Raw genomic sequence first — 26,513 nt, 5'->3', positions numbered from 1 at the left:
CGATTCCATGTTTATGGGTTCTTTTTAAATACTCTTATTCTAAAGCAACATATTCTACTTTATTTCCATCATAGTTTAGAATTTTACCTTTTCTATTTGGGTTATTTTTGTGTGTGTGTGTGTGTGTGGACATGTGTGCCATGGTGTGCCATTAGAGGTCAGAGGACAACTGTGGGAGTCAGTGACCTCTCCTTCCACCATGTGGATTCTGAGGATCAAAGTCAGGTATCAGGCTTGGCAGCAAGCACCCTATCAGCTGAACCATCTCATCAGCCTCATTGATTTCATATATGTATGGTTGAGAATTAACGTGTTTGGGTCATATGAATTTCACACATACTGAATAGGCTAGACACTTACTCCAATGATTTCGGTAGCATTAACCATACACAAATTGGCCAAGTCTTGAATTTCTATGTTAATCCTCAATTTGTTTCCAGTAGTTTCTTTATTCGCTCAAAAGAATTTAAATGAGAAAAAACTTTAAATAATGTAATGATATCTAGTAGTGATCACCTTCCCTAGTTTTGTCAAAAAATTTTTGTTCCCATTTGTGGTCCTTTGCCTTGCTGTATTACTCTGAAATCATTTCATGAATTTCCTTACAACTGATGTATAAATTTTGAGTGGAGGTATAGCAAAGGTAGAAAATTGGAAGAGTACTTGTATTTTTTATAATTTTCTAACTTTATTTTTCAAGTGTTCTTTTGTAACCATCAGCAAGTTTTGTAACTTTGTAGACATGTCACCTAATTATCTTAGATTTTCTTATTTATGCATTATCATACATAACCTACTTTTTCATAGTCTCATACTGCCTATAAAAGGTTACTTTTCTGCTTTTTCCAATCTTCTTATCTTGCTTCATGCATTGGCAAGGAGCTCAAGTATGCTGATACTCAGCAGATATTGTCTGTCAGATTTGAATGAGAATACTGATTAGCTATCAACTGGTTTGTTCAGTTTCTCAGTTTTCTCATATGATTGGTCATCTCACTGAGAATTCTCTAATAAATGCATGGGTTCTTCACAAGGCTTTCCTATATTCATAGCTTTCTGCTCTAGAACGGATCATGTAGTATGTGCTATGAGGTGGTTATTTCATTGGTAGGCAGCCCCCACATTCACAATGTTCACGGAGTTTCTAGTTAGTGTGGATTCTCTGGTGTCTAACAAGGTGTGACTTTTGGCTGAAAGCTTTGCCACACTCAATACAATTATAGGGCTTTTCTCCTGTGTGTTTCCTCATATGAAGAGTAAGAGATGAGATCTGAGAGAAGGCTTTTCCACATTTGCTGCAGTCGAAGGGTTTCTCACCCGTGTGACCTCGTATGTGTATAGTAAGGGACGAGCTCTGGGAAAAGGCTTTTCCACATTTGTTACATTCATAGGGCTTCTCACCAGTGTGGCCTCTCATATGCACAATAAGGGAAGTTCTTTGAGAGAAAGCTTTCCCACATTCATTGCATACATAAGGCTTCTCACCTGTATGACTTCTCATATGTAAATTAAGTAGTGAGCACTGAGAGAAGGCTTTCCCACATTTATCACATTCATAAGGCTTTTCTCCTGTGTGACTTCTCAAATGAAGAGTAAGGGATGCAATCTGAGAAAAGGCTTTACCACATTTATTACAATCATAAGGTTTCTCTCCAGTATGAACTTTCTGGTGTGTAATAAAGTTTTGTTTCTGGCTGAAGGCTTTACCACACTCATTACACTCATAGGGTTTCTCTCCAGAATGAATTTTTTCATGAGCAATGAGATTTGATTTCTGGCTAAAAGCTTTGCCACATTCCTTACATATGTAAGGTTTTTCTCCTGTATGAATTCTCTGGTGCCTAACAAGATTTGACATCTGAATGAAAGCTTTCCCACATTCATTGCATCCATAAGGTTTCTCTCTAGTGTGAATTTTCTGATGGGTAATGAAGTTTTTCTTATGGCTGAAGGATTTTCTACATTCCTTACATTCATAGGGTTTTTCACCTGTGTGACTTCTAATATGTACAGTTAGTGCTGAGCTTTGAGAGAAGGCTTTTCCACACTCATTGCATTCATAGGGTTTCTCACCTGTATGGATTCTTACGTGTATAATAAGCATGGAAAACTGAGAAAAGGCTTTTCCACATTTATCACATTTATAAGGTTTTTCTCCTGTATGACTTCTCATATGAAGAGCAAGGGAAGCAATTCGAGGGAAGGCTTTTCCACATTCATTACATGCATAAGGCTTCTCCCCAGTGTGAACTTTTTGATGTGCAATGAGGCTTTGTTTCTGGCTGAAGGATTTTCCACATTCATTACATTCATAAGGTTTCTCACCAGTATGAATTTTTTCATGATCAATCAGATTAGATTTCTGGCTGAAGGACTTCCCACATTCCATGCATGCATACGGTTTCTCTCCAGTATGAATTCTTTGATGTCTAATGAGATTTGACATTTTAATGAAAGTTTTCCCACATTCATTACACTCATAACACTGTTCCCTACTATGAAGTTTATGATGATTAATAAGTTTTTCCTTGAGGCTAAATCCTTTTCCACATTGGTGGCATTCATAGAGTTTTCCACCTGTGTGAATTCTCAGGTGCCTAATAAGGTCCAAGGTTTGACTGAAGCCTTTTCCACAATGGTTACATTTAAAGGGGGTCACTACAAAATAGGGCGAGCTATTATTAAATGATTTCGTAGCATCATCATATTCAAAATGTTCTTCTGTCATTGGGCTTTTAACATCATTGTGATCATCAAGATTATCTTCTGAAGACTTTCCAAACCACTCATGTTCATAGAGATTATGTCTGGAAGGAATGGAATCTGCATTTGGAGGAAATGTATTTGCAAATTTCTTAGAACATTCATTGGCTTCATCAGTCACTGTTTCCTTGAAATCTTGTCTCAAGAGTTTGTTCTGGGTTTTCTGATGCTCATCAATTGCCCAAATTTCTCCTAAAATAGATAGCAAATAAATATCACTGGTGATTTCTTTTCAAATATTGAAATACCAAGTATACTTGAAAAAAATTCCAATTAAATCTCAAATGCAGCCGGGCGGTGGTGGCGCACGCCTTTAATCCCAGCACTCGGGAGGCAGAGCCAGGCGGATCTCTGTGAGTTCGAGGCCAGCCTGGGCTACCAAGTGAGCTCCAGGAAAGGCGCAAAGCTACGCAGAGAAACCCTGTCTCGAAAAATCAAAAAAAAAAAAAAAAAAAAAAAAAAAAAAAAAATCTCAAATGCATATCTCTCCTATTTTAATTTAATCTTAAAACCATTTTATGTATATGGGTGTTTTGCCTGCATGCATTTAGGTGCACCATGTGCATACTTGGTGCCTGTTGAAGCCTAAAGAGGGCATCAGATCTCATGGAATTGGAGTTACAGACAGTTGTGAGCTGCCATGTGGGTACTGGGAATCCAACCTGGGTCCTCCAGAGGACCAGCCAGTGCTCTTAACTGCTGAGCCATCTCTCCAGCCCCACATATATCTCTTATCTCCACAGTTTTTAGAAGGAAATTCCAAGAAAGGAAGTGTGGGTAGAAGCAGATATCTAGACATTCAATCATCTTTGTTTTATGTGAAAGAAAGCAATATTAATTTTAATAACTTTCACATATACATAAATAACTATTTAGGAAATATAATAAAAAAGAAAACTGCCTATAAAGGAATTTGAAAAAATTTAAGGAAAAATTAGTAAGAAATACCCAAAGATTGCATGAAAACTCAAAATGAACACACAATATCAAAGCATTGTAGACTATGCCTCCTAAGTTCAGCCCTTGGGAGGTGGAGGCAGAAGGATCAGTAATTCAAGGCCAGTCTCAGCTACATAGCAAGTTCAAGACTTGCTTTTGCTATATGAGACTTTATCTCAATACAACAATAACAATCTTAGTCCAACTGTGTGCTGCCAAAAAGATATAATACAGTCCCAACTGCCAGTACCTCAGAATATAGTTATCCTCTGTCCTCCACATGCATGTCTTCACACACACATGCTCCAGCACACACTCAAAAACAACTCAGACACACACACACACACACATGCACACTCGCAAAAATTCATAGTATTGAAAAATAACACCTTGAGCTGATGAAATGGCTCAACAGATAAAGGCATTTGCCACTAAGCCTAGTGACCCAAGTTCAAGGGTACAACTTGTCCTTTAACCTCCACATGTGCACCATAGCACATGTGTACCATAGCACATGTGCATCCACACACATGTGCACATATGCACAAATAAAAATGTAATTAAAATTTTTTAAAGGGAAATGACATCTTAGTTTTTAAGTGTTCACACTGTTACTACACAAGTCTACATGCTTTAGAAAAATACCTTGGGAAACATCTCAGAGAGATTAGTCATTTATTGTTCCTCTCTCCTCACCTGTCTGATTCCCTCCCACTAACCTGGATAGTGTCTCTTTAACACTTCTTTCTCCACTACACATGGCTCTTCCTCTTGTTCCAACTTGAAAATCACATCAGGTTTGGTGACTGGAGAGCCTGTCAGAGGGAAAGGATATTGATTCGGGTATACACACTAGTAACAAAAGACAATTCAGGAATTGAGATAGGCCTGTGGAAGCCAGGTATTCTGACTTCTGGGAATGTTGTACCCTGAAATATGACCAAAGATTTTGCTTTGACACTGAAGCACAGACAGGAGCACAAACAAAGGCATCTCAAGACAAAACTCACCAACATTGAAACATTCCATCTATTTTAGAAAAAGGGCATTACTTACCCACTGTGATTAAGTTGTTATAATTTTCTAACATCACATTCCGATATAGGTTCCTCTGAGTAGGATCCAATTGCTTCCATTCTTCTGGGGTGAAATCAATAGCCACATCTTTGAATGTCACTGTTCCCTGTAACAACATACTTACACTCAACCTGAAGTTATCCATTTTAATGACACAGGAAAAACATAATAAATCTTGTTCAGATATTATTCAGAAAAAAAGAGGTTACAAAAAACATTGCCTGTTTTTTAAACAAACCAAACCAAATATCATTAGCAATATTTGGCAGTTATGGTCATTTACTAGAAAATAGAGCCAGTGGTATGCATACACAATAGAATTTTGTTCAGCCATAAAGAAAAATGACATCACACCTGATGAGCAAAGCCTTGACTGTTACCCCAGTGAACTAGGGAGGTTCTAGCCTTGCCTGTTGTCCTGGTGGGTTCAGTATGTCCAGGAAGCCTCAATCCTACCCATCATACTGGTAACCACAGTTTCTGGGGTGCAACTGCCCTGAACCTTCCATAAGTGAGGTCAGCACACCTACCCAGACTCTATCCACCACCACTCCTGGTTCTGCCAGGTGATAATAACAACCTGATACCCTTCACAGGGAAGACCATGAAGAGACACCCACTCCTAAAAAATAAGGGTAAGTTAAATAAGAAATAAATTCAACCAATAATCTAGCTCCAGATGTACAAGTCTCCACACAAGAAACAAGAAAAACCAAGGAAACCTAACTCCTTCAAAAGTATTACTCTATAGTAATGACATCCAAAAAATAACTGAAAAGAAGGATAAGTATGTTCAACTTAAAGAACAAAATAAACTCCTGAAAAAAAAATCCCGAGGACACAAACAGCTGAATACAATAAGGATGGGTGACATGAAAGAGGGATTCTGAATAAGACAGAAATAAGCCGGGCAGCGGTGGCGCATGCCTTTAATCCCAGCACTCAGGAGGCAGAGCCAGATGGATCTCTGTGAGTTCGAGGCCAGCCTGGTCTACAGAGCGAAATCCAGGACAGGCACCAAAACTACGCAGAGAAACCCTGTCTCAAGAAAAAAGAAGACAGAAATACTGAAGAAAACCCAAACTGAAATACTGGAAATGAAGAACAGAGCAATCAAATCAAAACCTCTATGAAGAGTCTCACCAACAGAGGGTGTTAAAAAGGGAGTCATATGCAAATGAAATTCAGAAAATCACTAGTACATCCCTTAAAAGCATATCCACTAAATTGGAAAAATCTAAAAACAGGGATGAATTTTTATATGCATATAATCTATCAAAATTAAATTAACATGAAATAAACAATTTAAAAAGATCTAGAACAAGCAGTGATATTGATGTAATAATAAAATCTCCCCTAGAGTCTCACTGCAGAAACAAATTACTCTTAGGGGTAGGCTGCATGGCCAGCAATAGATAGCCGACAGAAAAGGAACTCAATGGCACCTTTGGAGATTCCTTGTCTTATAATGTTGTGTCAGGGCTTTTTTTGCTCCCCCTTTCAGTTTTGGGTTTTTGACACAGGGTTTCTCTGTGTATCCCTGGCTTTCCTGGAACTCACTTTGTAGACCAGCCTGGGCTTGAACTCAAGAAACTGCCTGCCTCTGCCTCCTGGGTGCTGGGATTAAAGGTGTGTGCCACTATGCCCAGCTTAATTTTACCTTTTTACTTTTATCTTTTATATATATTTTTTCTCTTTTTATCCTACAAGTCCTTCGGGTATATAGTATGGTCTCCAGTTTAAAGTTTTCATGAGATTCATGAGTGTGCAAATGAGTGGGTCTCTGTATCTATACCTGTGCCTCTGTATATTTCTTGTGCCTTGTCTTGGGCTCTTTTCTTTCTTTCTTTTGTCCCATTCCAATGTGTTAGTTTTTGTTATATCATATCATATAATCCTTTAGAAGCTTGTTTTGTATTCTAATGAGAAAGAAAGGGGTGGATCAAGATGGGAGGGGGAGAGGAGCTGGGAGGAGTAGAGAGAGGGGAAACTATAATCAGGATAATTATGTCAGAAAAAATCTATTTTCAATAAAAGGGGGAAAAAAAATCTCCCTTAGAGCTGGTGAGATGGCTCAGCAGTTATGAGTGTTTACTACTCAATCATGAGAATCTGAGTTCAGATACCATGGCACATATAACAAGCCAGATATCCCAAACATGCCTGTAACTCAGCTCTGAGGAGGGCAGAGACAGAAGGCTCCAGCCTAGCTGAGAGAATACCAGTTTTAGGTAGAGATCCTGCCTCTAAAAACAGACAGCATCAGGTGGTGGTGGTGCACGCCTTTAATCCCAGCACTTGGGAGGCAGAGCCAGGTGGGTCTCTGTGAGTTCAGCCTGGGCTAGAGAATGAGTTACGGCTCTGTCTCGAAAAACCAAAAAAAAAAAAACCAGACAGCAAGACACAGAGGATCACATCTGATACCTTCTTCCTGCATCTGTATACACACACACACACACACACACACACACACACACACACGTAGATATGCTCAGACACACAGACATACACAAATAATTTTTTAAAAAAACTTTAAATTTGTTGTAGCAAAATGGCTTTGGCAACTGCTGTGCAAGATTTAACACATGAGGTGTTGACTTGTCTCTAGAAGAACTCTAGTTTGGGGCTCGCTGCTGTGTTCCATCTAATTTAGGTGACTATATAAAAAGAAGAAAGGGATTTTGTTTTCTGTTTTGCTGTATTTTTGCTGTTTTGTTTTGTTGGAGACAGGATCCGAAACTCACTATATAAACAAGGTAGTCTTTAACTCATTGAGATCCTCCTGCCTCTGCTTCCTAAGTGCTGTGGTTAAAGGCATAAGTGAGTCATCATGCCTGACAAGAATATGATTTTTATGTATTCAAGTTCTGAGTTTCTCCTTTACCACAAATGAATCCCTATTATGTTGAAAAGGCAAGCTTGTAAATACAGAAAATGCATTCAATAGGGCTGGAGAGACAGCTTAGTGATTAAGAGAACTCCCAGAGGACCCAGATTCAGTTCCAGCACACAACTGCCTGCCATTCCAGCTCAGAGGACCTGACTCCCTCTTTTCGACTCTAAGGGCACCTTAACGTGTACATGCACACAAAACCTTTGGCTCCTGGCTCAGTTGTAGAGTACTCAAGCGTGGTGCCCTGGGTTCAACCCCCAGTACCATAGCCAAGCCAATAACAACACTCAAGAAGGTTCCTTGGGGTGACTGAGTGCTCTCCAACACAGTGTCATTTTGAACAATCACTTTAGAAAACTGTTTTCCATAGCAATGGACTTTATGCACAACCTGGCATTTATAAGAAATTTCACATTTTTCACATTTATAATTCCTAAAAATAAAACCAATGAAATACTTGTCAGCATATGTATAAATAAAAGCAAATTTGTTAGCTGAATGGAAGAAACTGAGCTACAACTAGATGTAACAATTGAACATGGATGAATCTGTGTTCAATTAAGTAAATTAAGCCAGAGACAGACAGATCCCATGGATTATATGACAGTCCTTTCCATTCAGCACATGGGGCCCAGACTGAACCAGGCCTTCAAGCCTGGTGACCAGTGCCTTTCCTTTCTGAGCATCTCGCTGGCAACAATCCTATTTCTTGACTCTGTGCTGCCTACACAGTGTGTTCACTCTGAAAATTATCTCAGTGTGCCTGAGGCAAAAATTAGAAGTAGAAGAAGCTGGCAGATATGGAAACACGGTTGAGGAAAAGAATCCTTCAGTATTTACCTCAACTGAGACAAAGATGCCATGAAGTGAGGGTCACAGTCAATAATTCAATACCTGAAAGTCTTACGTGCACAGCCTGACATTTTTATAACTTACAACATGTCCACCTAGCAAATAAAGTCAAATAAAGCTGTCTTCAATAAGTGAATGTGCAACCTTCTACTCTCTCAGAGGTAGCCTGTTCTGACTTTGTTGATGTGGAGTAGGTAATGATCTCATTACCCAGGCTGGCCTTGAACTTGCTAAGTAGACAAAGTTGACATTGAGCTTCGGCGTTTTCACCTCCCAAGTGTCTGGATTATAAACATATACTGCCATACCCAGGGCACTATTCTGACTTTAGACACACTATTCTGCATTTACATACACTCCCTCACTGCTGCACAGCACTGCACACTGTGTTTACATACACTCCCTCACTGCTGTGCAGTGCCCACTGCACACTGTGTTTACATACACTCCCTCACTGCTGTGCAGCCCTGCACACTGTGTTTACATACACTCCCTCACTGCTGTGCAGTGCCCACTGCACACTGTGTTTACATACACTCCCTCACTGCTGTGCAGTGCCCACTGCACACTGTGTTTACATACACTCCCTCACTGCTGCACAGTACTGCACACTGTGTTTACATACACTCCCTCACTGCTACAGTACCCACTGCACAGTGTTTACATACACTCCCTCACTGCTGTGCAGTGCCCACTGTACATAGCACTAGGCTGTGTTTATTTTGCTGTTGATGTTTATTTGTGAGCCTTCCAATTCTGGACAACTTTGACAATATTGCTCCATCTTTAGTCAAGACAAACAAAACTGCAGGTTTATCAACTGTAAGGAGCCACACAGTGTTGTTCTCATGACCCATGTGCCAATGAAAGGCTTATTTCTGTGAGGAAATTATTGGTTTTAGCCTCATGTATAATGAAAGTGATGTAATCAACTTGTGCCATGGTTTTCTTTACCTAAAAGAATGAAACTAGCCGGGCAGGGGTGGCGCACGCCTTTAATCTCAGCACTCAGGAGGCAGAAGCAGGAAGATCTCTATGAGTTCAAGGCCAGCCTGAGTCTACCAAGAGAGTTCCAAGACAGCCAGGGCTACACAGAAAAACCCTGTCTTGAAAAACCAAAAAGAATTAAAAAAAAAAAAAAAAAAAAAGAATGAAACCAAAACTTGAGGCTCAGCTTTAATCTCTCTGAATGGACTTCATAAAACAACCACATCTGAACTCTCCCTTAGTTTTAAACTTCTAATGCTACTTCCTTTGAAGAAAAAAAAATGTCTTATGTATACAGACTTTTTACTGCAGTGCCCTTAAATTGCATGTACAAGCACAGGACAAGACACTATTTAATATTTACCTCAGACTCAGTCATTTCCTCTTCCGGTTAGGGAGGGGCGGCCTGAGCAGGCTGAGCTGGCAAAAAGAACGGAAGTCATTAGCACACAGTTGCCTTTGTGGCTTCAGGAATATGTATTTACAACTTACAATCATTCTGGGCTCCAACAGAAAGTGGGGAAATAGTCAGATCACTGAGGGGTTAATACCACGAGGGTCACTAGAAAGATGGTCGGGGCTGAGGTGGGGTGGGAGAGCAGGGGCACATCAGGGGGGATGCCCAGGACTTTATCCGCAGCTCTGAGAGCATAGCCCCAGGACAATCAGGAGACTGCTAAGCCATGCCGGCTCTCTTGGTGTGCTGAGACATTTACAAAGGAAAAAATTAAATGGGAAGGTAACAAGTAAGGTGGCGTGTTTCCAGGACTGGAAGGTTCATGTTTGTAAGGTGTATCAGAAGTACTGGTGGTTAAGAGCACTCGGTTTGCTTATCTTTAAAAATGTGCTGCAAACTCTCAGACACAGAGACTGAACTTGCTCTTACTTTTTCTGTCTCTAGTCTAAGCTCCTTAAATTCTCTTACTGGTGTTTTAACAAGACAAAACAAGGCAGTTTCCTGTCATATCTATACTTATAGTTTTGAAAACTTTTCTCAAGTTGTGACTATAAAACTTTATCATCAGCCGCCGCGCTACAAAGCAGACTTTCTTTTTCATATTTACATGAAGATTCAACACACACACACACACACACACACACACACACAAACACATCTAAGAATATACAAATCAGTCAGAGGCAGGAGGATTTCAAGCCCAGGGCTTGCCTGGGCAACTTAAGCTTGCCTAGATAGATAGATAGATAGATAGATAGATAGATAGATAGATAGATAGATAGATGATAGACAAATAAATAAATAATAAAATAAGTAAATGATGTTTTAAAGGGCTAGAGAACAGTCCAGTGGTCTAGCACCTACCTAGCACCTTCAAGATCCTAGGTTCAATTCTCATTACTACAAAAGGAAATAAAAGGCTATACAAAGCAAAGTTTCATTTAATAAAGATATCAGGATGCAAAGTACACGGATATTTCTGATGCTAGATTACCGTGATGGGAAGAAAGGAAGCCCAGAGACTTAGGGAAATGCACCTCGAAACCTCTCACTGAAAACAACATTTCTGTATGAAAGCATTGGGAAGAGGAGCACAATTACATAAATTACCAAGCTGGCGGAAAGACTAAGGCAGCAAGGGGCACGAGGCCGAAACCTTAAGGCGGGCATGCAGAGAGAGGTCACCCACAGCTCAGAGGAAAAGCCAGGGACGGCAGCAAAGCTCCTCTGGGAAGACGAACAGTCTAGTCCTCTTGTCCCCCATCCAAACACTAAACAGCCCAAGATTCCATGTCAACAAGAGGCAGGAAAACAGCACTGGCCTCAGCAGAGGAGGGACAGGTGTGGGGCAGAAAACAGGCTAAAAGAGGCTTACTTCTCACTTGAAGTCACCTGTCTATTTTGAATACACACACGTGTTTGTATGTAATGTGCATGCCTAAGTATATTCTTGCATTTTTAAATTTTAAGTGAGGGTGGTGGCACAGGCCTGCACTCCCAGCATTTGTGAGGTCAAGGCAGGAAGGTCTCCATTAGGTCAAGGCCACCCTGGCTACGGTTGAGGCCAGTCTCAATCATTCACTCAATCAATTCGCACCAACAAAAGAAAAGCTCTACTTTACAATAAACAAGATAAACTTTTTCAAAACAAAGCCTACAAGAAAAGAACTAGAGTTTGTTTATAAGCTTTCTCTTGCTCTGAGGGGACACCAAGAGTCTTTGCATTTGAGAAAGAAGCTCCCCACTGACATTTGTTAAACATAAGGTAACAGAACTCCACAGTAGCCAACATGCAAAGTATCCCTCTAGATAGGTTAAAAGTGAGGGATGTGCTTCCTAAAATAGCTTACCTATTTCCTTCCTTTCCTCTAGTTTACATTATGAACTTATATATGCATTCTCCTCTAATTCCCCTCAATTTGTATTCATTTCCACTACCTCCCACCCCCCACAGGTTCTCCTGTGGAGCCCTGGCTGTCCTGGAACTCAGTCTGTAGACCAGGCTGGCCTCGAACTTGGAGATCCACCTGCCTCTGGCTCCCAAGAGCTGGAGGCATGCACCACCACCACTTGGCTCATTTTCACTTTTAGAAGCTCTATACAAAGGCTGTGGAAACATTCACTTAGAGCTTGCTTTCATCTGCTACATTTGGTCTCATTCCTTCTCTAAATACTTGACCTTCACTCTTATCTCTAGCTTATACCTGTTAAAAACTAAAGAAATTCTCCCACATAAACACAATGCCACTATTACACCAAAAACATTAAAAAATTGGTAAAATAATAAAATCTATATAGTCATGGGTCTGGAGAGATGGCTCAGTTGTTAAGAGCACTGGCTGCTCTTCCAGAGGACCTGGGTTTGGTTCCCAGAACCCATATCAGGTGTCTCACAATGGCCTGGAACTCCAGCTCAAGGGAATCCCTCTTCTGGCCTCTGTGAGCAGCCCCCAACATGCACATACAAACACACATACACTCATACTTTTCAAATCTACATATTCAAATATCCCCAATAATTTTAATGATACCCTTTTCAAAATTAATTTTTAAATCCCACAATTTAATCAGGAATTTTATACTGAGGCTGGAGAGGTAGCTCAGTGGTTAAAAGCACTTGCTATTCTTGCAGAAGACCCAGGTGCAGTTCTCAGCACCCACACTGGACACTCATAATTGCCTGCAACTCCAGCTCCAGAGGCTCCAAAATCCTCCAAGGCCACTAACCACATACGTGGTACATGTACATACATGCAAGACCTCACACATACATATGAAATAATATAAATCTTATACATTTTTTACTTATAAAATGTTCTCCTGCTTAAATTCAATCAATGGCTCCTTTTACAGATTTATTCCTCAATGCCTTGCTGGCCTCTTTCACTCCTGAAGTTAAACTCCAGCTATATATAATGATATGCCTTTCTAAAAGTCCACACTGCACATCCTGTTCCCATGCCCAGAAACCATTCCCCGACTGCTGATCAGTCTGCTGCTCCTAAAGTCAAAACGACCTCACTTCTTGGCTTACTTAGAGTCCTGCATTCCCTAAGCTCCCAGGCTGTGGCTGTATCACCTGCAATAGTATTATTTGTTGACCTGTCAGGGTCTCTAATACTATGAAGTATTTATGGTATGGACTGCTATAAGACTTGATGTTTCATGACAAAGCACAGTAACTCACATGAAAAGATGCAGTAAAGTTTGTGAAATGAGTTTGAAAACACCATGATTAGTATGATGGGGACTCTAATGGAAACTTGGGGAAATCAGCAAAGAAATGGAAACTAAGAAATAAAAGGGATGTTATAGATTAAAAAAAAAAAAAACATTTGAACAGAAACAAATATCTTTGTGCTGACCAGCAGAATTAATAAATCAAGGGAAAACATTAGTGAGTTTAAAGATATGCCAACAGATATTGTCTAAGCATAAATGCAAAACAATGGAGAATAACCAAACTATGAGACAATATTAAAGCACATGATACATAGATACTACACATGCAAAAGAATTGCCAAAAGGAGAAGTGTTTTAAGCAATAATCTACAGGAATATTACAAACAGCAGATCTGGTCACAGTCCTAAAAAGCTCAGAGAATATCAGTGTGGTGTAGGAAGACAACACACACATAAGCATGGCAGACTGAAAATAAAAAAGCCAGCAAAAAAACAACACAGAAAAAAGGGGCCGGGCGGTGGTGGCGCACGCCTTTAATCCCAGCACTCGGGAGGCAGAGCCAGGCGGATCTCTGTGAGTTCGAGGCCAGCCTGGGCTACCAAGTGAGTTCCAGGAAAGGCGCAAAACTACACAGAGAAACCCTGTCTCGAAAAACCAAAAAAAAAAAAAAAAAAAAAAAAAAAGGGAAAGGACTATAGCAGTCTTAAAAATAAACACAGACACCAAACAGAGTACAGGGAGTGTTTGCCTGAAGAAGAAAACACCAACCCAGAACTGTCTGTCCAGAAAAATCAACCTTTCAACAGTGAAGGACATAGAGAAACTCTCTCAAACAAAACCTGGGGGAATCTATCAAGCAGATCTTCCTTCAAAGAATGGTAAAGTTTTTTAGTTGGTCATGGTGGTATACTCTGGTAAATTCCAGCACTTGCAGGCAGAGGCAAGAAGATCTTAGGACTGGACAATGTAGTTGTAGAGTAAAAGGGCCAGCCAAAGAAACACATCTTGGCCATGAGACCAGAGCCAGTGAAAGAAACACACCCTGGCCCTGAAGCCAGAGCCAAAGAAACACACTCTGTCCCTGACCAACTCAGTACAAAATCCAACCAATTCCTGAGCAGGAAAACCAACCAATCCCTGAGCAGAAAAACCAACCAATCCCTGAGCAGGAAAACCAACCAATCCCTGAGAACAAAATCCAGCCAATCTCTGAGTTTGTCCAAGCCCAGGGATTGAAATCTGGCCAATTCCCACCCTTCACCCTGGAAAATGAAGCCCTACATAAGCCCTGTGCCTGGTCGGTTGGGAGCTGCCTTTTTCCACCCTGGCAGAGGCAGCCACTCTTCTGGATTCCTCCCTCCCAATAAATCTCTTGAATGAATTTTGAATGAAGACCTTCTTTCACTGGAGTGGAGTGGGACAGGGAAGTAACAGCTTTCTCCAAAGCTAGAGCAAACTGCTGCATTCCTGAGGGGGTGTCCCCCTTAGCTGAGTGGAGCAGAGAAGTAACAATTTTCACCAGAGCAGAGAAGCAATGGACGTCTCTGTGGGGAAACTTAGCAGAGTGGGGCAGAGCTGAGCTGTAATGGCTGTCTCGGAGAAGAGCAGGATTGCTAGATTCCTTTGGGGAAACCTCTCCCACTGGAACACAGCTACAGGAACGGCCAGGATAGCTTCTCCTTCCAGGCTGTAGCTATAACCTTTCTCTGCAGAGCTGTAACACTTATACTTGGTGCCAAAACCCAGGACTGACTACTTCCCTAGCTATTGACCATCAGTTTTCCTCTCAGTTCACTCAGGATCTCCAACAGGTAGTTCAGACCATCCTTACCCTCCAGGGCCAAATAGACTCACTGGGCCACCATAAGTGCTACAAAATTAGCAAGGATTAGATTCACTAACAGCAGAAAGAGGTGGTCTTTGTCTCTTCTTCAGGGATAAATATTGTTTCTATATCAACCAGTCAGATATAGTAAAAGACAAGATCCAGCAGCAACTCCAGCTGGATCTTCCAAAAATGTAAAAAACAGCTCAGTGCCTCTAGCTAGTGGCTATTGACAGTCCAATATGCAATTGGATACCACCCTTTTTGATATCTCCTTTCTCCTGCTTTTCTTAATCCTACTAGTCACACCCTGCCTTATAAACTTCTTGTCTAAATTTCTTTAACAACAGATGTGAAAGATCTCTAACCAGACTTTTAATCAGTTGCTATTACAGAATTACCAGCCTCTAGCTGCACAGACAGAGGCCAGCAACTCCCGATTATACCCTGATAGTAAAGATTTCACCCAAAGGACTTCAACACCCTGCTTCAGCAAGAAATAGTCTAATGATAATATAGCCCCTTTTCTTGTGACCTAATTGTTATCAATAATAAACAGAAAAGGAGGAACCCCTTGAGCCATATGAGTGGCCAGGCCTCTCCCCCAAGGACCTCTAACTGCCAGGATCCACTCACACAAAACTCTAACTGCTGGACCCTGCCTCTACCCTACAGAGTATAAAGCCCAATCTCTGGACATAAAATCTCCACCCTGGAAAGTTCTACCCCCTTCCCAAGAAACTCTATATAAGCCCTGTATCCTGTTCAGTTTGATGATGTTTCTTGCACAAGCAGAGACAGCCAGCCTTCTGTTTTTTTCCTTCCCAATAAGTCTCGTGTGAGGTTTGTTGTGCAGTGTGGCTTTGTGGTATTCCTTGGCTCCCAGCTGCCAGGACACCTCTCCATCCAAGCTGTAATGCTTGTAGTGATGGCAAATGACAAGGGCAATCCTGTAATGGGACAATACAGGTGAAAGAAAAGACGTTCTTGGGTCCTTCATTAATTGATCTAGAGACAAATGCTTACTTAAAACAATAGCAATAACAATGTGTTAGCTAATTATAGTACATATAAATATAGCTAATTATAGCACAGAATGAATGACGTCAATGACCAAAGTGCCATAAAATGTGGGAAGGAGCAACAAAGACCACACAGTTAAACAGCTCTTGTGCTGTGTACAGGACAAGGCAGCTCTTCTTCAAAGTGAACCAAGATGAGTTAAAAAAAAATACATATTGAAAATTCTGGGGCAATACTCTGTGTTTTTTAAAGAAAATATAAATAAAAGAGTAAAACCAGGGTCTGGAGAGATGGCTCAGAGGTTAAGAGCACTGATCTTCCAAAGGCACAGAGTTCAATTCCCAGCAACCACATGATGGCTCAGAACCATCTATAATGAGACTTGGTGCCCTCTTCTGGCAAGCAGGTATACATGCAGACAAAACACTGCATAATAAATAAATAGATCTTTAAAAACAAACAAACAAAAACAAAAACAAAAAACCCCGGGGCCAAAGAACAGACAAGCACAATTAGGAAGGTAGTGGGTGATAGCCTACTACCAAAGGAAGTGTTGTTAATCTCAACAATTAGGAAGGTGGTGGATATTAGCCCACTACCAAGGGAATTGTTGTTAATCTCATCACACAAAAGACAGAGCTACCTACCTACTGTTGTGGGATATTTGTTCACACTGACACTCAAGACTCACAATAAAGTTCCCCTTGAATCACAGAAGTGGCAGAGAAGTGACCAGTGGCCTCCTCTCTCTCTCCTTCCTTGATCCAAAAGGCCTATGAATCTTTCTAAGCCCCTTTCGACTGCTTCCTGTGTTCCTCAATCTGTATCTTGGGTCCTCCAAAACTTCTATGGATAATTTGAAGCTAAACTTTATTGACAGTCTCAGAGTGTCAATGCAAACAAATATCCCACAACAATCTATGTCCACAAGAAAACTACTTTAAGCTCTGATGAAAATAGAGAGATGGGAAAATGCAAGAACCAGGGACTCTGGACACTCGCTCCTGGCTAGATATAAATGAAGAGGCCTGCCAGCGCCTGTCAGAATCCTCTCTCCAGGAGCTCTGAGGGATAGACAAAGGCTCCAGTCCAATGGATACTTCCTGGGAGAAAGGTAAGTCACTGTATGTTCTTTTAACTTATGCACAAAGGTGACACTTGGAATAATGCAAACAAAAGCTATATGAAATCTGACTTCTAAAATTTATTTTTTATATAAAAATTTAATGAGCAATTATGACACTAATGCCTTCAATCAGTCCCAGTACTGAACAGGCCATGCCTTGGAGGGTCACATGAGCTCTGAGTGAGACAGCCTGAGCAACACAGAGTCACCATCTCAAATTAAAAAAAAGACAAAATAGAAACAAAAGTTTATCCAAGCTCATAAAAATGAGCTAAAATAAATATCATACTTAAAATAGGTAAAGTCACCATGGTAAATATGGTTATTTCACTGCTGTCCTGAAATAAACTTTCACTTTACTTTTGCTTATTTAAAAAACAAATTTAAGGTCTAGAGAGATGGCTCAGCAGTTAAGAGCACTGGTTGCTCTTGCAGGGGTCCTGAGTTCAATTCCCAGCAACCACATGGTGGCTCACAACCATCTATAATGGGATTCAATGCCTTCCTCTGGTGTGCAGAAACCACGTGGACATAGCACTCATATATATAAATAAAAATTAATCTTTTAAAAAACAAACAAGAAAACAAATTTAAAAACTGGGGCTGGAGAGATGGCTCAGTGGTTAAGAGCATATGCTGCGCTTGCAAAGGACCCTGATTCAATTCCCAGCACCCACATTGGATGGCTACAACCACCTGTAAGTAACTAGTTCCAGGAGACTGCACAGCTCTTCTGGCCCCTGAAAGCACTTGCATATACATGATGCACACAAAGACAACTAGGGAGGGAGGAAGGGAGGGAGGGAGGGAGGGAGGGAGGGAGGGAGGGAGGGAGGGAAGGAGGGGGAGGGAGAGAGAGAGAGAGAAAGCCTGGTGGTGGCGGTGGTGGCGGCGGCGGCGGCGGCGGCGGCGGCACACGCCTTTAATCCTAACACCTGGGAGGCAGAGGCAGGCAGATCTCTGTGAATTCGAGGCCAGCCTGGTCTACAGAGTGAGTTACAGGACAGCCTGGGCTACAAGAGAAACCCTGTCTAGAAAAGGCAGTGGGAAGGATAGTAGCGGGGGAAACAGAGAACCAATACAATGTCCTTAAATCCTATAAAGAAGGAAAAGTCTATTCATTCCCTCTTTCTTGTGCAAACTGTCCCTAACTAAAGAATTGATGAGGGCTTTTTTTTTTTCTTTAGGAAAATATTTCAGTTAGTAAAAGCAGCGGAAATAACAGTAGCAATGACAGTCCAGTTATTACTTTTGTTTTTTGAGCCTTGCCATGCAGCCCAGGCTAACCTGGTCATCTCCCTGCCTCCATCATGTCCGGCTCCTTTGGTTCTGTTTACAAGACATCTGACAACCAAAACTGAAAAATCTCCTTCCTGTCACCTTATTTCAGCCCCTTCAGGACTCCACCAACTTTTCATTGTCCTTTATTCCTTCCTAGTCTCATTCCTTTGTTTGCTCAGTTCAAACTGACCACCGGGCCGGGGAGGCGGCTCCACGGGTAGGGCACGTGCTGCACCGACCACTGGGCCCGGGGAGGCGGCTCCACGGGTAGGGCACGTGCTGTACTGAGACCATCGGGGCCGGGGAGACGGCTCCCACGGGTAGGGCACGTGCTGCTCTTGCAGGGTGGGCTCCCAGCACACACACAGCTCTACCTGTCTATAACTTCAGTTCCACAGGATCCAAGGACGCTGCACACACACGAGGCACAGACATACATGCAGACAAAACACCCGTACACACAAATTAAAAAAATAACACTTTTTAAAAATCCACAATCAGAAAATACGATCAATTACTTTAACTTAAGCCTTCCTCACTTCTCTTTCACGTTATCCCTGCTCGCTTAAGTGATTACCCAGTTTTGTGTTTGCTTTGCTTTCCCTTCAAACCCCTAACAGCTCTTTCCCCTCTCCCAGCGGGTCAGGCCGGGTCTCCATCAGTCAGCTATAAAGTTGAAGGAGCTTCCAAGCTATCTGTTTGCCGGCCTGTCTCTGGTCCAGTGACTTCTTCCTTCTCTCCTCGGGATAGTGTGAGCATGCGCCAAGCTAAGGCACACTCTGCGCTCTGATCCTCCAGGCTCTAGTTAAGGACAGACACATTCCTCCCTCGTTTTTGATTAGTTCTTTCATCCAGTGTATTTTGATCATATTCACCTTTATTTTTTAGTGGGTGTGGGGGGTGGGTTTCTTAAGAGCTATCTGGATTTGATCTCTCCCGTTTTTTCCTCTCTAGTTCTCCTTGGCTCCATGATCCACTGAAATGTTTCTCAGAGCCACCAATGAATCCAATGCTTCTTTCTTAGCCTTCAGTACCCGTCTGTAGTGTTTGACAGTTTTCACTAAGATGGACTCATTCCTTGTCTCCAGAATAACACATTCACCCAGTTTCCTGACTTTTCTAGCGGGTCTGTCAGACATTTTTATTAATTCTCTACTATCCCTCAGATGTCATAATGTTAGAGTAACCCTCAAATCAGTCCTTCACCGCTATCTTTTTCCATCTGTTCTAAGTGATCTCATTCATTCTTCTGGTTTTCAGTACCATTTATATGCTAGGAATTCTTGAATGTCACACTTGTATATGTAGTTGCTAACGTGACATTTCAATTTGAATGAGCATATCACATTTCACATATTATATCCCAAACCAGAATCTCATATCTTCTTGAGGAAGACTCTCCTCCATTCTCAAAAATCAAGCTCTTAGCCAGGCAGTGGTTGCGCACACCTTTAATCCTAGAAATCAGGAGGCAGAGGCAGGCAGATCTCTGTGAGTTCGAGGCCAGCCTGGTCTACAGAGTAAATTCCAGGACAGCCACAACTATACAGAGAAATCCTGTCTCAAAAAACCAAAACAGAAAAAAAAAAAAAAAAAAAAGAATCGACTTCTTAACCAAACAAACACTGTACAGTCTTGTTACAGCTACATTCTGCGTCCATCCTTGCATCCATCCTTCCATCCAACTACCGCAGCTCTGCTTGAGCACGGTATTGAGAGCACCGCTCATCATTCCCACCACTGTTGCCCTGGATCTGCAAGTCTTCTAAGTTTCCTAACTGGTCTTTCCTCATTCCTCTTCCAGCTACTCACTGTCACCAGAGCAGCCAACGCTGCCATCACGCAGGTATATTTATTATTACTCCCATGTTCAAAATACCTCCCATTTCACTCAAGGTAAAAGCCAAAATCATGACTAAGGACAAGAAAGCCCAACCTCCTCTGCCCTCCTCCCCTCCACTGCGCTTTCTTCTAACACCTCGCACTAGTCTTCCCAGTCATTTGCTGTTTTAGCCAGCACCAGCGTTTTTCATCCCAGCAGGCATGAAAACCTCAAAACCCGAATGACTGCATTGTCCCTGTGTGCAGCAATCCTCCCTCGGCTGTACACACGCACGCCTACCTCCTTCTCTTCCGTCTTCTCCTTATCGATCCTTCTCAATACCCCTTCCCTGGCCACTCCACCTAAAACTCTTCTTCCCATCTCTAATTCTAAATATCCTCCTCTTTGACTTCTTCTCTTAGTATTTTTCAGCATTTGGTATATTCGGTTTACTTACTTTATTATCGGGCCCGCGGCAATGAGAGTATCATGATAGCAGAGGGGTTGGTTCTTTTGTTCACTGCCGGATCCCAAGCACCAAAAAACTGTGACTGATATGTATCCAACATTCAATAAACATTCAGTTTATAAAAGGACTCTCAGCAGAGGAAGAACTCTGGAAATGAAAGCTGAAAATAGAACATTACTTTAGAAAAACAAATCACAAAACGCTTGATTTTGGTAATAAGTACTGCAAACTAAGTTTTATTTTGTAACTATGAAGTTAACAAGGATTATTATCACTTACAGTATTTGTTGCTATCTAGGGTGTATCTCTATTCCAATATTACTGAAATAGTAGAGATGTGCCTATTATTTTAGTAATATTGTAGAATGTTAGAACCTTGCATTGGGAACAAATGTTTAGATCTAGGGAGTTTTAATAAGGATTATTACTGTATCAATTCCACTTCTAAAAGCTTACCCCCAAGGAAGGGGGGAGGAGGAGATGAGTTAGAGCATTACCAAACAGTTCTTCATAAACTTGGTTTATAACTTCAAGAGGTTGAAAAGACACAAATTATTCAGGAGACAGATGCATATATGTATACCAAGGAAATTTTAAATGGTATACATTTGTAATTGTTGATGTCGATACGTTAACAATATCTATTAAATGAGGTAAGCTACAGAACTGTATATATGATGTGACTGCTCTTTTAAGCCACCATGCTCTTTATATGAGCACATAATGCGCATACAGAGTGTAAAGAAGTATATTTGACAAGAGCTGTGTGACTAGTAGAACTGAATAATTTTTATTCTTTGGGATTTTCTGTATCTTGGTATTTGGGAAATGGAGTGGGGGCACAAGACAGCTTGTCAATGCACGAAAATAGTCATGCATTGGGGCTACTACTATTTCGTACAAAATTATATTTCCAATTATTATAAACGACTAAATTACAAACGACTCGTTCAAACACGGTCTTCACACATCTCCACTCACAATCCTACCTACCTGACTTCCACCCACAGAATTTCTCATTCATTCATTATCTCAGTCATGCACATGTGCACCCCTTTCGTAAAGGCACATAAAGGATAACCAGCAAATCACAGCCACATCACGCCGAGGCCACGGCCGCTGCAGACCGCTGGCATCCTCCATCCACACCCGGGTCCACAGGGCCTCGCTCCCACCCAGCACAAAGAGTCCCGGCCTCCCGGCTCGCGGCTTCCTGGGGCCTCACCGCCGAGCCCAGCCACCGGCCGCGATCCTCCACCCCGCTGCCACCCGAGGCGCACAACCCGGGGGACTGCGACCCGGCACGGCTAAGGCTGGCCAGGAGCAGCGCCACAAACCTCGGTCCGTTAGACGCAGGGTAGCACTTCCCAGAGGGCCCCGCGGCAGGCCGGGCGGGTCTGGCCTTCCGTGTTCGAGCTGGGAGAGGGCCCAGGTGAGGGCGCGGCGCTCCAGCGGGGGATCGGCTTAGGCCTGCACCGGGCCTGGACGGGTTTGGAACAGCGGCTTCCCTGCGGCCTGGCAATCACAGCCCTGGATCCGCAGCTTGCAAGTGAGAGGAATCCGAATGGGTCCGCCACTTTCTTGCTCCGGACTACATTTCCCAGAGGCCTTCGCGGCCGGAGACTTGCGCTCACCCAAATGAAAAGCAGCCCTGGCTTCTTCTGAGAACCTCAGAAGAGATTTACTTAGTTTACTTAGTTCCATGGTGTTTGGTCCCTCAACACAGCCCTTTTCTCAAGGTCTGGCATTTAGACAAAAGCCCCCATTCCCTCAGGGGCTTGAAGAAAGTTCTTGCTTGAAAAAAAAAAAAAAAAAAGCAGTCATTCTCCGTATCTCTGGCAAGAGGAGCTTGTGGCTCTGCCATTAACATATGCCTGTGGTGCCTTTTAACTTGCCAAGGTCAAGGCCAGGCTCCCTCAGTCCCAGCTCACAAGCTGCCTTTCTCTCCTTCCCATTTAACTCTGAAAATCTTTTTCCTGTTGATTCTCCTTGCTTTCCCAGGAGACAGCTTTGGCGGTTTGCAATAAACTTTTCCCCTTTCACCCACGGAGCGGCTATTTTGGTTTCTTTCCTGGGCTTTCTCCGTGATTTTACAAGAAGGGTGGTCCTCCGGGGAGACACAAACTCTTTGGTAGCTGGCAGAAGCAGGAGGAGTTACACGTATGTGACTACGCGTGTGTGTGTGTGTGTGTGTGTGTGTGTGTGTGTGTGTGTGTGTACTAGACAATGGGCTTGGGGTGTGGAGTTATGGAATTGAGAGACCCTGAGGTTCAATGACTGAATTTGTGAGTTTGCAGTCACTGTTGTGACCATGGTCGGGTAGTATGTTCATTGGGATCCTCCAATTTTGTCAGAAACAGATACTTTTGTCTATAGCTGTAGAACCTAGATTCTGACAGTGTTCCTGGACGGAAGACCCAGGATTGTAAACGTGATTGCTGGGCAGAAGTGTCTGCATACTTGTGGGGGACCAGCCCCCACACTCATTTACCCCAGGAACTTTGAGGAATGAGGGATAAGAGACTTAGTTAGAAATGAAGAGTAAAGAAACAGAGAGAAAACACAGGATAGACTCAAATGGTCCTGAATCCTTATCCACCGACCCAGAACTTGATCAATGCCAAGGGGTGGAGCATAAGACCTCCCCTTGCTAGTTAGACCCTTACAAATACCTGCAGTCCATGGTCCAATCAGCCTCCCATGCAGTCCTGCTGGGTACAGCCACTAGGAAACCTAGTGGGCTCCAACACTTACTAACTAAATTCCATGACACCGCGCCATTCACTAGTCAGCTTGACCCTTGTACCAGTTAGCCATCCTCTCTCTATCTTTCCCCTTTCTTCCCACACTTTTCATTCTCTAGTAATCTAATTACGAATGATACCGGGCAATTTTTTAGCTGCTTGTTGGACATTGCATGTCTTCTTTAGAGAAACATCTTTTCAAATTCATTGCTCTTTTTTCTTTTTAGTTGGTTGTGATTGTCTTATTGGCTGGAGTTTTTCATATATTTAAATCCTTAGCAGGAGTTGGGGATGTCATTCAGGTGGTAGAGTATTTCCGTTGTATATAGAAGGCCCTGGGATTTATCTCTAGTACAACAAAACAATCACCATAAAAGAAACCTTTATTAGATACATACTTTACAAACACTCATCCATGCTGTAGGAGTAGGTTCTCTTTTCATTGTACCAGGCTTTTTCTCTTGGGATACCAACCAGCTCCCAAATTATGACATAGAGACTTATTAGTTATGAAAGCTCTGCCTGGCTTAGGCTCATTTCTGGCTAGCTCTTTTAACTTAAATTAACCGGTTTCTCTTTATCCACCTTTTGCCTCAGTCTTTTTGACCTTTCATCCTTTCTGTATATCTTACTTTCCTGCTGTCTCCCTGTCTGGCTGGCAGCTGCCTGGCTTCTGGCCTCAGGCATGTCCCTCTCTTTCTCCCTCATTCTCTCGTCTCTTCTTCCCTCTCTTCTGGAGCCTAGATTCTTCCTCTTACTTGTTCTCTCTGCCTGCCAGCCCCACCTATTCCTCTACTGCCTAGCTATTGGCTGTCCAGCTTTTTATTAGACCAATCAGGTGCCTTAGGCAGGCAAGGTGAAACAGCAACACATCTTTTTCATAATTAAACAAATGCAGCATAAACAAATGTAACACACCCTTACATGTTAAACAAAGGCAGCAGAAACAAAAGTAACACATAGTTAAAATAATGTTCTGCAGCATAAACAAATGTAACACATCTTTGCCCACAACATTTAATTTCTTAATAATACCCTTTGATGCACAAGGGTTTTTTTTAACTCTCTCTCTCTCCAGTTTTTGAGACAGGGGTTTCTCTGTGTAATCTTAGTTTTCCTGGAACTCACTCTGTAGATCAAGCCAGCCTCTAACTCACAGAGATCTGCCTTTTTTTTTGTCTCCTGAGTGCTGAGATTAAAGATGTGTGCTACCACTGCTGGGCCAGATTTATTTATTTCTATTTTATGTGTATGAGAATTTTGCCTGCAAGTACCACTGCGCCATGTGCATGCAGTTCACAGAGAGACCAGAAGAGGGCACCAGATTCCCTGGAACTGGAGTGACAGGTGGTTGTAAGCAACTCCATGTGATTGCTGAGAATTGAACACAAGAGTTCTTCAAGAGCAGCAAATACCCTTAACTACTAAGTCATCTCTCCAGGCCTTGCTTTGGGTATTATAGTGTACATATTTAAGCAACATTACTTTACTTCATATAGAGCATAGAACTCTAAGCAATAGTTCACTTCTTTTTTTCCTTGCCTAATGTTATTGTTATTGAATTTGCCATTGCTCACTGCATATAGAACAGACTGGCCTCTGCTGTGGAATAATCCTCTTGTACACTGTAAAGGTTTGCCACTTGAATTGGTTTAATAAAATGCTGATTGGCCAGTATCCAAGCAGGAAGTATAGGCAGGGCAGCCAAACTAAGGATGGTGGGAAGAAGGGCAGAGAGATGAGTCGCCAGTCAGATGCAGAGAGAGCAGGAGATGAACATGCCATGCTAATAAAGGTACCACCATGTGGTAAAGCATAAATACAAATATGGGTTAACTTAAATGCTGCAGGCCACAGGGATATATCATAAGAACTCAGCTGGTTATGGCAAAGTCACTACCTGGAGGGGTCAGGGATTTCCTCCAGAGGAAGCCAAATCCCAAGGAGCTTTTGGTGTTACTTGGCTTGTTATATATCAGTTGTATTCTGTTATGAAAATCATGTGTGCCTTCGTAGTTTTCCCAATTGACTTTTCCCTAAGAAGGACTAACAGTGTGAACTGATCACTCTCTGGACATACACATTCCAGGTATTTGGAGAACAGCCTCAGGAAAAGGCTTTCTCTGGAATCAGATATCTCCCTTAGCCACTTTCAAGGACTACAGGAAACACCGCCCAGGTGGGCGCCCAACTTCCAAGGATAACAGTGATAACAGCCCATATGCAAGTCTCCTGACTTAAATTCCACAAGGAGACACTACCCAGGTGGGCCCCAACTTTCAAGGACTAATAGTGATAGCAGCCCACATACAAGTCTCCTGGCTTAAGGTAAATTTCATAAGGGGACACCGCCTAGGTCAGGTGGACTTTAAATAATGGCTTTACACAATTTAGCTCGGACCCTCCTTTTATATACCGGGACTTCCAGGGCAGAGGACGGAGAAGAGAAAAGAATATGGAAGAACTAGATGGGGAAGAACTTGAGAGGAACAAACTGAGATGGGGAAGAACTAGATTGAAGGGCTAGAAGACAGTACTAGAGGAACAAGATGGAAGATGAGGAAGAGCCAGATGGGGAAGAACAAGATGAGGAAGAACCAGATGACAGAGAAGGAGATGGGAGAGGAGCTGATAGGGGAAAGAACTAGATAGATGAGAACCTAGAAGAGACAGAACTACATGAAGGAATTAAGATAGAACCTAAAGGGGACAGTAGATAAATATAGAGAAATCAGGCAAGAAAGGAGCTAGGCATGATAGCAGAATAGAAGCTGTGTAGAGAGAGAACTATCACAGAATAATAAAGTGTATGAACTAAGGAGTTTCGTGTACATAAATTCATTTATTCTCATTAAAGATTTATTATCAGCTGGTTGTAGATTCTTCCTGGACCCTGGGAGGGGACTATCAAGGGGCTGGACCCCCATAGTCCCCGATACTTAAAATGTAAAAGCTAGTTAGTAACAAGCCTAAGCTATTGGCCAATCATTTATAATTCATATAAGCCTCTGTGTGTTTATTTGGAACTGGGCAGGCAGGACAGGAAACGTTCATTTACAGGCCTCAAGCTC

At 42.1% G+C, this 26,513-nt stretch overlaps 1 protein-coding gene across 1 annotated transcript; it reads right to left on the bottom strand.

Annotated features, from left to right (window-relative positions):
* Positions 1-220: 220 nt before the first annotated feature.
* On the bottom strand, positions 221-22,029 carry LOC114681682 (zinc finger protein 569). The gene is given in 7 exon segments (XM_028855333.2): positions 221-1,230; positions 1,232-2,955; positions 4,422-4,517; positions 4,759-4,885; positions 9,876-9,931; positions 20,687-20,858; positions 21,924-22,029. Coding segments are annotated over 5 exon segments (2,091 nt in total). The 5' UTR covers positions 9,891-9,931; positions 20,687-20,858; positions 21,924-22,029; the 3' UTR covers positions 221-1,101.
* Between the last annotated feature and the right edge of the window lie 4,484 nt (positions 22,030-26,513).

This window comes from Peromyscus leucopus, chromosome 1 (assembly GCF_004664715.2).
Source record: "Peromyscus leucopus breed LL Stock chromosome 1, UCI_PerLeu_2.1, whole genome shotgun sequence".
Lineage (NCBI taxonomy): Eukaryota > Metazoa > Chordata > Mammalia > Rodentia > Cricetidae > Peromyscus > Peromyscus leucopus.
Note: the sequence above shows the minus strand (reverse complement) of the source record. Positions and strands in the feature narration are given on the sequence as shown.